Raw genomic sequence first — 12,415 nt, forward strand, 5'->3', positions numbered from 1 at the left:
CAAAATCCTGCGTATTCTCAAAGCTCATGGTAATTTTGTTCATCTGTCATTGTGGATATTCAGTTGAGATAAATGTGTTTCAGGGTTTGGTGATTTGTGTGTGAATTGTGATTGAATTTGGATTAGTAATATGGTAATAATAACGATAATGTGATTGTTTAGGGCTTGCGCCTGAGATCCCAGAGGATCTGTACCATTTGATTAAGAAGGCAGTTTCGATCCGCAAGCATTTGGAGAGGAATAGGAAGGACAAGGACTCCAAGTTCAGGCTCATTCTTGTTGAAAGCAGAATTCACCGTCTTGCTCGCTATTACAAGAAGACTAAGAAGCTTCCTCCAGTTTGGAAATAGTGAGTTTCTTTTTTCCTAATTTCTACCATTTTCATTTTTCGAAGAATTTCGTGAAATGCTACAAGTTTTCGAATGTCAGATATTCGTTCTGTTAAGTTTGCATTTTAATGATTTAGTGATATGATTATAAAATGGTATGACAATTTCCATTGGAAGTTTCCTTATTTGAAATGTATTATGCAAATATCCAAAGTTTTTAACTTGTTATGATATTATCTACAATGACCCTTTTCTTTTATTTTGTTATGAATTGTTTTATATTTAGTAGTTATATGTAAACTTTTTAAATGTTGAACATTGTAAACGCATTTGATGTTGATAGACTAAAACATGGGTATAGAAGTTTTGTCCCTCCAATCTAATGTTTGCTCTTGTAACTTGTATTTGCAGCGAGTCGACCACTGCAAGCACTCTAGTTGCGTAGAGGTTCATCACTCAGAAGAATATGGATGCTAGTAGTGGTTTGAGCAATAACTACAGAGTCCATTTTATCGAGTTCTAGAGTAGTGTGGATCATTTTTAGTGAAAAGTTCTTGTCCCAATTTCTGGGAGATATGCAGAAAATGATTTTCCGTTTTACTAATGTTTCTTTTTTGGGGAATCAATGGAAGTCTCACTTTTCTTTTAATTATATATGCTATAGCAAGCTGTTTTCGGTTTTTGAATTATATTTATTTGACATTTATAGCGTATGATTTAGATTAAATTTCTATTTTATATAGCAATTTTGAGATTTCCAATCTTGCATAATTGCCTTTGCCCTTGAACGATTGATTTCACCATATGATTTTGCCATGCCTATTTGCTCATCATAGTGAGGCTTAAAAATCATGGATGGATCTCCTATTATTTTGAAGAGCTCGTTTTTCCTTTCTCATCTTGTCAAAACATGTCATATGGAATGTAGCTCATGAAATTCAATTTAACCAGACCTTGATGCAGTAAATTTCTTGGCGGAGTTGAGCTGCAGAAAGTCTGTTATGGTTTGCTTCTAGGAAGGATATATCAGATAACACATTCCATATCCGGAAGACTGCAATGCTCTAATCTCTTAAAGCCAAGTTTAGTTTCTAGAACTATGCTAAGGTGAAGAAAACCAGTACCAGCCCATAAGAATATTGAAAAAAAAAAAAAATGAAGAAATTACACTGAATCTTTCTACAATGATCAGGGAGAACAGTACGTGGACTGGGAACAAGTTATGACTTCCAAATGTGCCGAGTGACTTGAGGATGTAACAGCAAAAACTTGGTCTGAAATTGTTTGTACAACTACACAAACGAAGTTCCCCAGAAGTTCTATTTTATTTTACACAGCTTGTCTAAATTTCCAACTATTGTTCAAAATAATGTACATTGTTCCCATATAAAGTGGCATGAAATGAAGAGAGACGATCTCCCATGTAACTTGCAAGAGAATTTGAGTGGGTAGAGATACAATGTGTTGTTTCTTCATGAAACCCAGGTGCCAGATTTTTGCGTTATCGAGCTGACCGTCTAAACTATGAGATTCCGAGGTTTCGGGAGCCAGAGGTGGCTGATTTTGGGCAGACGAATTTTCGGAGGTTCCCTGGTCATCCTTTGATGTGTCATCTGGATCTTCTTGTTTGTCATTCTTTTCACTAGGATTCCCACCACCATTGCCTTCCCTAGGGTTACTCCTGACCAAGTCCGGTCGAGCCTCTACACCAACACGTCTCAAGTGTAGCTGCAACATTGCGAAGATCAAAATGCAGGTCTTCCACTCAATACACCTCATAGATAAAGCAAAATGAAACACACAATCCTGCATAAGCAAGCACAGGATCATTACCTGAAGATGTAGGTTGACTTCATCGGGGCGCGAAAGAAATGGAAAATCTCCTCCACTCTTCAAGTATGCTCGCCTTGCTCCAGGGTATCTCTCACAAAGTTGGTCTTTCAGTTGTTGAGGAATTGCACAATAGTCATTTGTCTTCAAGGAGGGAACATGCAGACAGTAGACACGTCCAGGTATAGAAAAGAAATACATAAACCAACAAGAGTCTTTTGTTAAAAACTCGCGCATGCTAATTGCCTCACAAGAAGTGTGTGCTTCATGACAAAACTTGTATTTTAAAACTTGCATCTTAAAATACAAAACTTGTATTTTAAAACAAGGTCGTAGTATTGTGTTGAGAATTGAAAGGTTCTTGTTAAGGAAAAAATAAGTGCCAGGTGTACAGCAGTGATCATATATGGCATTGAGCAGAAGTATGAGATTGTTCAGACAGTTAATGACCGAAAGTGATTTTAGTTAAATATATTTGATTTCAAAGTGAAGTAGTTACGACCAAAGTGATGCTTTATCAGAATAAAAACTTCTTTTCTAGAGGCATCACTTTGAGGGGTGTGTTTTTATAGGTGCATGAAAACATTAAAACGAGGTCCAGATGACATACATCCATTATTGTGATAAGTGAGTCAGACAGTAAAAGAGATCCAACAGATGCAGCATCAACTGTTAATGTCAACCTGGACGCTAAATCTTCTCTTGAGAGAGTTTCAACCTAAAATGATCACACATTAGCGCCAAAATATACATATACAGTGCAAATTAGATTCCATCTTAAAAAGGAAGATTCTTGTTGTGCTAAAACACAAATTTATAACCAAAACATAGCAAAGGCCTCCGCTAATCTACCTGAGAAACAACAAAGTCCACAGAATCAGCAATAAAAGGTTCGTGGGGGCCATCGCGAATTCCTGTAAGGACATATCTTTTAAGCAAAAATGAAGGGGTCCAACTAACTCTGCAGTAGAGGCAATACCATAATCAGCAAAGCAAATCAGATTAGAAAACTCTCCAGAGAATTACAGAGAACTACCATGTGAGACATAAAAAACATACATGGAAGCCCACGGCATTGCAGCAGAGAAACTGCAAGTGTCCAGAAATGAATTAGATAGTACCAACGATCGAACCCGTCTCGGACGATGCTGGGCAAAAAGCTGAGCTAAGAAGCCTCCCAGGGATGTACCATAAAGATGTATCTGGTAGAAAGAGATGAACCAGTTTACTCAATTCGCCAGTAACTATCATCGAGATTGATATGAAAAGTAAGTTCAGCATGGATATTTAAGTCTTAACACTTAACAGTTTACACAAAAAGAGAAGAGTAGCTACTATAATTCAGGTAGTGGTTTAAATTTTTTCTCTTATAGTCCCACAGGTCCCTTCCCTAGCTAGGCGGTTTTGTAAGGTTGAGTTTTACCTAATGGTTTCCTAACAGTCTATTAAAAGGATGTTTAACAAAAGAGTACCATACAAAAAAGAACTTACATGGTGAACATCTATAGCATCCAAAAATTTTTCAAATGCTTGAATCCACTCATGATGATTCCATACCCGAGGAATATCAACAGAGATAATTCGGTAACCCTGCAGATTTGGAAACAAAAGAAGCGAAATATTGTTATCACATAAACTTAGAAGCGTTAGAAGTGAGGTAAACATTTGTTCCTCTTTTAGAAAGAAAAAGGGAAACGAAAAATTCATGGTGACATCCCAGAAATTACTTGCTAAGCTGATATACAAGCTAACAAAAATGTCCAAATGAATTACAACTCTTATAGAATGAAAATAATTTAGAAAGGAGCTCCTATCCATAGGTCAAAAAAGCGCTGTGATTAATAACTTCAAGAGGCTCGTTCAAAATCGAGACAAGCCATTAGGTAAATAACTTGTGAGGAAAATAGATAAAATAGGCTGATAATGAAACATTAACCTGTACTTAAGTGAGAGAGATAACGAAATTTCTAGAATCAGATGTCTCACCTTCATGGACAATGACATAATCTGTTTGTAGTAAACATCAGCAGTTCCTGCTGTTCCAGGAAGGCAAATAAGTGGAGGAACCACTTTAGGACCAAAATCATAATATCGCCACTGCTTTGTTCCAATCTGCAAGAAACGAAGGAATATGTGGAAGAAACAGTTCAAAAAGTAACGTCATTTCGACGAAATTCCGAACATTTTTAAAGGAGTAAACACACAAATCACACTGCTCATAAATAATGATCTACTAACTATGAGCTAGCAAACAACCAATTGAGCAAAACCTTAATAAATTGAAGACGGCAAAAAAATTCCGGATCCAATAATAAATTGCTGACACCAAACTAGAATTCTATGCACACAAACTTCTCCATCGATTTCATTAGTAATGAACAATCAAAAGTACCGAGCTTTAAAGCTGAAATAGTAGTGTACAACTTAAAAAAAAAATGTTTTAAACAAGAAACCCAAATTAGAATTCGCAAAACCAAGTAGAGAAAATCATGAAAACCAATTACAATCTCATGTACATCAAAATCTAACATCGAATGAGACAAAACCCATGACTGAAATCGCCTGAAAATGGGAAAAACATTGAGAGAGAGAGAGACATACGGGGATCTTATGAAGAGGGACCTGAGACTTGAAGTAGATATAATCACCGGGCGCCGAGAAGGCGCCTTTCATTGTGTGTGTGTGTGTGTGTATATATATATATATATAGCTAAAAAGAAGTTGGGTTTTAGGCCAAAACCGTGTTTCGAATTCCTTCGATCTCGATCGATCGAAACACTTGTTTCTCTTCTGTGTGTGTCTGTGTTTGATTGATGGGTCGTCGCTGGTATTTTGGGGGAAGAATAAGAAATCCTTGAATTTTGATTCGGGGGATCGATGGACAGGAAGATCATCCAGCCGGACACCCACGTGGCTGGGCCATCTCTCTCTCTCTCTCTCTGTGACTCCGTCATCTCATTCAACCGCTCGTCAGCGTTATGTTTAACGGCGGACATTAATGTCCCTTTTTTTTAGAAAAAAATAATTGTATTAAAGTTCTTTCTTTTTACGTGCTTTTTTTGTTTTGTTTTTTTTCCAAAGGAAATGAACATCCTCTTTTTAAAAAATTTAATAGACGTTTAGTTTATAAATTTAAAATTATTTTTAATTTATGTATATTATTTTTAAAAAAAATATTATAATAAATAATAAATTATAATTTAAATCATAACATAAATACGTAAATTAAATGCATGCTTAATAATTATCATTTGTAGTGATTGATTATAAATATGTATATCTGTCCATTTCTAATATGTGTTTTATTATTGCACGTTTATGTGATTTGACTTATCTTGACTTTGATTAAAGATAAAAGAAAAACTCTAAGAAAATATTTTTCTTCTAAATTATAATCTTGAGAATATTTTATTTCTGAAACCTGAAAGCAAATATCGTGGATAACATTAAAAATAATATTCGAGGAATTAAAAGTATATCTGTTCATACTCTTCTTTGGAATTTTCTTTCTCAATAATATGAACTCCAGTTTTCTGTTAAAAAAGATTTATTTCACCTCTAAAAGAAAGATAAAAAGAAAATTTCTAAAATAGACATTAAAAGCACTCTATTAATAGATTTTTTAAATCAGAAACTTAATTAATTTGTATTTTTTTATTTAAATGTAATTTTGATTAAATTTCAATGCAGAAATTTTGGAAAAAAAAAAACGTAAAAATAACTTAAAACAAAGAATATAATAAATGACAAATTTAAGCCTGATTAAAATACCGTGGCCTCTCTTCCTCTCCTCCATCTCCCTCCTCTCCGCCTCCTTCCTTTTCGAGCAAAGCCAATAGCAAAACCCTCAGAAAAATGGCAGCTTTCCACAAAATCCAGACCATAAGATTAAACCACTTAAACCTGTTCACTCTCTTAAACAGATTCTACCATGTCAAACCAAATCTGGGTTCCGATTCTCCAACCCCAAACTCTTCTCCAACACCGAAAAAACAACCCAAGAACGTCGCAATTTTCTGGGATTTGGACAACAAACCGCCGAGCCCATTTCGGCCATTCGAAGCCGCCCTCAAGCTCAAGAAAACCGCTTCCTCTTTTGGGTTCGTCCGAGACATGATCGCCTACGCAAAACCCACTAGAGATCAGAGAAGAAGAAGAACCCAGTTGGAGAACACGTGTGGTGAGTCTTTTCATTGTGGGGTTTGTGGGAGGAATTTCTATAACCATGAGAAGCTCGTTAATCATTTCAAGCAGATTCATGAGAGAGAGAATTCGAAGAGGTTGAATCAGATAGACTCTGCTAGAGGAAGTAGGAGAGTGAAATTGGTGGCGAAGTATTCAATGAAGATGGACAAGTATAAGAAGGCTGTGAGGGAAGTTTTGACGCCAAAAGTTGGCTTTGGATTAGGAGATGAGTTGGAGAGAGCTGGTTTTTGGGTTGGGAATGTGGGGGATAGGAAGAGTCATATGGTGGCGGTGATGGAGAAGAGGAGGGCCGAGTGTTTGGTGCTTGTGTCGGATGATTATGGATTTGTGGAAGTTCTTCAAGAGGCTAAGAAGAGGTGTGTCAAGACTGTCGTTGTGGGGGAACGCGTCGATGCTGGCGGCGGGGCTTTGAAGAGGTTTGCAGATAGCGGATTTTGTTGGAGGGAGATCATGATGTGGAAGGCGAAGAAGGAGGCGGTTTCGGTCGTCGGGAAGTGGAAGGACCAGGATGTTTTGGAGAGGTTGGAGTGGAGATATGACCCTGAGGTGGAGAAGAAGAGTTTGTGTGGTTTGGATGATGATGATGGTGATGGTTGTGAGCAGGTTGATAAGAGCAGTTCTTGGTGGGAATTGGCGTCAGAGAGATAATCAGGTAATCTACTACCTAAGGGAATGATATCAGATGATTCAATCTTGTGTAATTGTATATAGTGACTGATTTTGATCAAGTTCACTTGACCTTGTATTGGTTAGTGTAACCTGAAATTTTGTGTGAAAGTGAGGGATGAGTTTGGATTGTGACTTCTTGTTCAGCAATATACGCATTATGAATATCATGAATGCACGTTTCTTAAACTTTGCTAGTTAACAAGCTATATTTTAGTTTCATGTGCCGTTAAACTCTTTTTTTTTTTTTTTTTTTTTCTTTTCTTTTTTGTAATGTCTATAGCTTTTTATCTCATCATGCGTGAACGTGTATCATTAAAAACGAAAACATTCTTAATTGAGAAATCTCAACTCACAAGTTATTTTTCTTAAAAAAAAAAAAAAAAAAGTGTATTTGTTTGTGTTTCTATCATGCACGAACATTACCATTGGAAACCATCTGCAAACATTTGTAAATGAGAAATAGTAATTCACTAGTCGCAAGAGTATTCTTGTAGATAATTGTTTTTCAATGAGTAAATCCTCAAATGCAGACACTTCCGAACTGAAAATCGATCTCTACCGTCACTTCCCTGAATTCCCTCTGAGTCATCAATTCAATGGATGGCGAAATTACAGAGTTGATAAGAAGCAACCTCTGCCTAAGTTTGTATTATAAATGTCAATATCTTAAAGAGATTGCTTATAAATTTCACATAATACTAATCCACAGGACACTCAATATTGTCAAGAAAGTTAAACATTCACATTCAAGATTAATCTGAACTTCTTCAGTCACTTTCTATTTGCAGCACAATATAATATGAGATCAATTTTTTGCTAACACGAAGCTTAGAAACAAAAACTCTACCTCTCACAAGGTAAGTTATAGTTGTTACGTAACCATCTCTTAATCATCAAAGCAAGCGGGGCATCCAAAAATTGTAAATTTTTGTGATTTTTCAGTATCATCTCTGAAATAAATAGTCCTGAGCGTGTAAACTTGTTCTCATAGGTTCAAAACGATAAAAGGAATTAGCAACCAAGAAAGCAAAACCAACCACGTTATGTCGAGGAAATGATAACAAGATTGAAGATACTATAAATACATAAACCAACCAAGCGTGTTAGATAGCAGAAACTGCTAAGAAAGGAGGCACTAGAGCATAGAGTAATGATGAACTGCCAAACCAAACTCCAACGAAGACAATTTAGAAGTTTTTCAATCCAAAATCAACATTATATTGTCAGAAATGCGACTAAAAGAGTTAAATTTAGTAAAAACGCAGTAACAATTGTTCTATACTTCCATTCCATGAATAATGGGCCAACACTGTAAAATATCAACGCGTTCAAGTTATCAACAAAGGATGGAAAAGCACAACCATAAAATATGATTCTTTCTGATCCACAATTAAGAGCAATGCTGTGAACTAAAGGTTCTCCAAGTTATAAGTTCAATTATGCAGAACATAAAATCGATCAATACAAAAATAAGAACACAATTTAAACATATATATAATAACACAAGATGAAGTAGCTTCTAGCAATTGCATTTGCAGCAAAATTCTATTTTTATTCAAGTGACATCCAGATAAAAATTAATCCACCAATCAGCATTATCATTGTGGTCTATCAGTCATGAACTGTATGTACATCTTCTAAGCTAGAAATGACATCTTAAAGAAGCAACATGTAGAAAAACAATCAAAGATCCCACCAATTTTCCTTTGATAGAGATTATCAAGTATCCCCCTGCAACCCAGTGCCCTCAAACAGCAAACTAATCCGTATAAGGACACCATTAATCTTTTCATGACAATATCACGAGTATGATAAAGCAATTGAGCAAAGCTGGCAAATGGAATGAGATAACAAGCAATCAATAAACCCATATCTTTGAATTCACCAGGAACTCTTCTTGGAATTTTGGTAGTAATTGAGGTACCAACGCACAAACTTCTTCAATCCAGTCTCCAAATCGGTTGTGGGCTTATACCCAAGTTCTCTGTAGGCCAAACTTATATTGGCATGAGTAAACTTCACATCTCCATTTCTCGGCAGAGGCAAGACCTTCGTCTTGGCCTTCACCTTCAAAAGCTTCTCCAATATCCTCACAAGCTGTGTCACCGGCACCGGTGAAGTATTCCCCAAATTGAAGACCCTCAACTGAGCATTGCCCCTCTTCTTCCCGCCACTCCCGGTGCTTTTCTTCGCCGTGTCCAAAGCCGCCAAACAGCCCTTCAATATATCATCAATGTAGGTGAAATCCCTCGCCACAGTCCCATGATTAGGCGCTTCAAAGATCGTGATCTGCTTCCTCTTAAGAATATTCTTACTGAAAGAGAAATACGCCATGTCTGGCCTTCCCCAAGGTCCATAAACCGTGAAAAACCTCAATCCAGTAATAGAAAGCCCGTAGATATGGTTATAGGTGTGAGCAATCTCTTCACCGGCCTTCTTCGTTGCCGCGTAGAGACTCGCCGGCTGATCAGTCCGGTCCCTCTCCGAGAACGGTACCTTCGAATTCAGCCCGTAAACCGAACTCGACGACGCCCAGACGATCGCCGGCTGCGGATTCGCCAACTTCCAGACCTCCAACAGATTCACAAACCCAGCTATATTGCTATGAACATAAGAGCTAGGGTTTTGCATTGCGTACCGTACACCAGCCTGAGCCGCCAGGTGCATCACGTGCGTGAACGCCACGACCTCGAAGAGCTTCGACAAGAGCTCGGCGTTGTTGATGTCTCCCTCCACGACGAAGATCCCCGATCGCTCCAGAAGCTTCTGACGATCACGCTTCAGGCTCGGATCGTAGTAGTCATTGAAGTTATCAAGCCCTAGGACTCCATCGCCGCGCCGCTTCAAGGCGATCGAGACATGAGTTCCGACAAAACCAGCGGCGCCGGTGACGAGCACGGTGAGGCCTCCTCCGCCGGATTTCGATGAATGCCGCCTGGTAGAGCGGGTGACGTGGCGCTCCCAGTCCTTTCCGCCATAGGAGACGCCGAGGGATCGGCGAGAAGACGAAGGAGAATAGGGAGAAGGGGAGGAGAAGAGGTAGTAGACGACGATGAAGGCGACGAAGAAGGAGGACCAGAGGGTCAGCCTGGAGATGGAGACGTGGAACCACCGGAGACGGTGAAAAAACGGCGGCACTTTGTCCGGCTTGAACTTCCCCGGCGTCGACGGGACTCCGACGCCGTCGATGTGAGAGATCGTCTTCAATTGTGACATTGATTAGCCACTTCCGCTAGGAAAAATCCCCAAAAATTCCGAAATTTTCTTTTAGGGTTTGGGATTTTTGGTTGGAGAGAAAATAAAAAGGGGGTTTTAATTTTTCCTTTTGGGGAAGAGAGAGAAGAGAATGGAGGGAAATTGGGGATTTTGAGGAGTTGGTTTGATTCTTCTCTCCTCTCAGACTCTGTCCTCCAGACTCGGTGATGGGTAAATGGAAAAAGGATATGAATTTATAATTTAGAGTGGTGTCGTTCGATTTATGATTTATTATAATATTTTTTTAATAAAAAATACACATAAATTAAAATAATTTTAAATTCATAATTAAAAGTTAATTTCTTTAAAAGTATATAGTAGTAATTAATTATCAAAGAAAAGTTTTTCTTTAATAATTAATTACTGCTTGTCCTCCAGATTCTTTAATAGTTTTCTTTTAATATTTTTTTTAGTTTTCAGGAGGGCAATTTGGGTATTATAATTTAGTTTTCTTTTAATATTTTTTTAAATACAAATTAGATTTTCAATGGGGAAATCGAGATATATTTTCAATTCGGTGTAATGAAATTACATGGAACTTTTTTTTTGGTCCAATTTTTTGTCCATGATTTTATTTTTACATTTTTTTATTTTTCCAAATAGTTGAGTAATATTGTAAAATTAACCAAAAAATACATTTTTTATTTTTATTTTGTACCCTTTTTTTATTCATTAAAATGTTCCCCAGAACTACACTTTAGAAAACGAAAAAAGAGGCTTAAATCTGCACCATTCTATTACTTGGAGGAATTACAGCGAAGATTTGTTAATGGGTTGTTTGGTTGGAAGATTCATACTCCGATTTGAATCATGATTTATAATTTGTTACAGTGTTTTCTCTCATAAAAATACACATAAATTGAAAATAGTTCTAATCTTATGATTCTAATCTATGAATCAAATGTCTCCTAAATAATGTGGAACTTTCTCATTTGATTCATAGCTGACTTGGTTAACTCATATCTTTTCTCACCAATTAATTCTTCATTAGCATTTATTTGGAAATACCATAACGTAGCAAGCAAAGTATGCAGTCACTTTCCTTTCAGAAAAGGAAATACGTATATTATATGTATAAACATATATATACATGAGAGTCTTCTTTAACAAGGTTAATTTGAAGGGGTACTAAACACAACCCGTTTTAAAATAATTTTGTTTTGTATATGAAAAGAGAAATGAAAACGTTTTTAATTTTAGACAAGAATCATTTTTAAAATGCGTTTGGTAATTTTATTCAGAAATTATTTTTAATATAAAAAAAACTGAAACTGCATTTAGTTTTATATTTTTAAAAACATGTAATAGTATTTGAAATAATATACTAAGCAATTAATAAACTCCCTAATCAATAAACTAATAATTAATATAATATATACATATCTCTTATATGTAAATATTTTATTCTTACTATTTATCAGTTATCTTAAGATACGTAAATAATAAACAATTAGGATAATGTACACATATATTATTAGTTAATTTATATATAAGAACATAGTAATTAGCATTAGCAATAAAATATTTCTCCTAAGCATGTCAACTACAAATAAGTTTTTAAAAAAAAATTACATTACAAATAAATAGTGTGTTTTTATATTTCTGATTTTTATCTCTCTCTCTCCCTTTTTTTTTTTTTTTTTTTTTTTCCCCTTATCTCTCTTTCTTGTTCTTGGATTAAATCTAAGATCTTGTTCCCTGCAGATGGATACTCTTACAATAGTGCCAATCGAAAACAGGGAGGTAACAATAGCAGAAATACAACCCAACAAGCGTCGGAGGAAGAAATCCGTTGTATGGCAATACTTCACGGTGGAAAAAGTTAGTCCTGAATGCGTTAAGGCCTATTGTAAGCAGTGCAAGTTCTTACATTTCAAAGGTAGCTGGAATCAGCCACCTCAAACGACAGAGAAAAGACCAGAGATTTGATTGACTGGAGGAGAGAAGACCGCCGAATATAAGGAAAGAGGGAGGAGAAGACTTTTAGAAAGTTCACAAAGAGAGAACGGAAAAATAAGAGAGAAGAGAATGGAGAAAAGAAAATAACCCAAGAGAAAATGAAAATGGAAAAAAAGGATAACGTCTTCAGATTATTTTTCAGAAATGTCCCCGTGATATAAAGAATG

The 12,415-nt window shown here is 36.3% G+C and overlaps 3 protein-coding genes and 1 pseudogene across 3 annotated transcripts; 2 read left to right on the forward strand and 2 right to left on the reverse strand.

Annotated features, from left to right (window-relative positions):
* LOC21406002 overlaps positions 1-1,018 on the forward strand; it is a 1,671-nt pseudogene extending 653 nt beyond the window's left edge.
* Positions 1,019-1,434: 416 nt separating this feature from the next.
* Positions 1,435-5,154, reverse strand: LOC21406003 (maspardin). Its single transcript, XM_010109840.2, has 8 exons — positions 4,761-5,154; positions 4,146-4,271; positions 3,651-3,749; positions 3,219-3,361; positions 3,012-3,120; positions 2,770-2,877; positions 2,163-2,303; positions 1,435-2,057 (listed from the first exon to the last, which is right to left on the reverse strand). The coding sequence occupies exons 1-8, from the start codon at positions 4,830-4,832 to the stop codon at positions 1,659-1,661; spliced, it is 1,197 nt and encodes a 398-aa protein (XP_010108142.1). The 5' UTR covers positions 4,833-5,154; the 3' UTR covers positions 1,435-1,658.
* Positions 5,155-5,936: 782 nt separating this feature from the next.
* On the forward strand, positions 5,937-7,250 carry LOC21406004. The gene has a single exon (XM_010109841.2). It carries the CDS (start codon positions 6,015-6,017, stop codon positions 7,011-7,013), a length of 999 nt encoding a protein of 332 aa, XP_010108143.1. The 5' UTR covers positions 5,937-6,014; the 3' UTR covers positions 7,014-7,250.
* Positions 7,251-8,605: 1,355 nt separating this feature from the next.
* Positions 8,606-10,441, reverse strand: LOC21406005 (UDP-glucuronate 4-epimerase 3). Its single transcript, XM_010109842.2, has one exon. It carries the CDS (start codon positions 10,248-10,250, stop codon positions 8,916-8,918), a length of 1,335 nt encoding a protein of 444 aa, XP_010108144.1. The 5' UTR covers positions 10,251-10,441; the 3' UTR covers positions 8,606-8,915.
* Positions 10,442-12,415: the final 1,974 nt, after the last annotated feature.

Source organism: Morus notabilis, unplaced genomic scaffold (assembly GCF_000414095.1).
Source record: "Morus notabilis unplaced genomic scaffold, ASM41409v2 Scaffold87, whole genome shotgun sequence".
In the NCBI taxonomy this organism is placed as follows: domain Eukaryota; kingdom Viridiplantae; phylum Streptophyta; class Magnoliopsida; order Rosales; family Moraceae; genus Morus; species Morus notabilis.

Excerpts from the sequence above, each read along its gene's own strand:
- LOC21406005 (XM_010109842.2), bottom strand. The coding sequence starts at position 10,250 with ATGTCACAATTGAAGACGATCTCTCACATCGACGGCGTCGGAGTCCCG.
- LOC21406004 (XM_010109841.2), top strand. The coding sequence starts at position 6,015 with ATGGCAGCTTTCCACAAAATCCAGACCATAAGATTAAACCACTTAAAC.
- LOC21406003 (XM_010109840.2), bottom strand. The coding sequence starts at position 4,832 with ATGAAAGGCGCCTTCTCGGCGCCCGGTGATTATATCTACTTCAAGTCT. Across the intron at positions 3,121-3,218 it reads GCAATGCCGTGGGCTTCCAT|AGTTAGTTGGACCCCTTCAT; the intron begins GTATGTTTTTTA and ends CCTCTACTGCAG. Across the intron at positions 2,878-3,011 it reads TGGACTTTGTTGTTTCTCAG|GTTGAAACTCTCTCAAGAGA; the intron begins GTAGATTAGCGG and ends TGATCATTTTAG.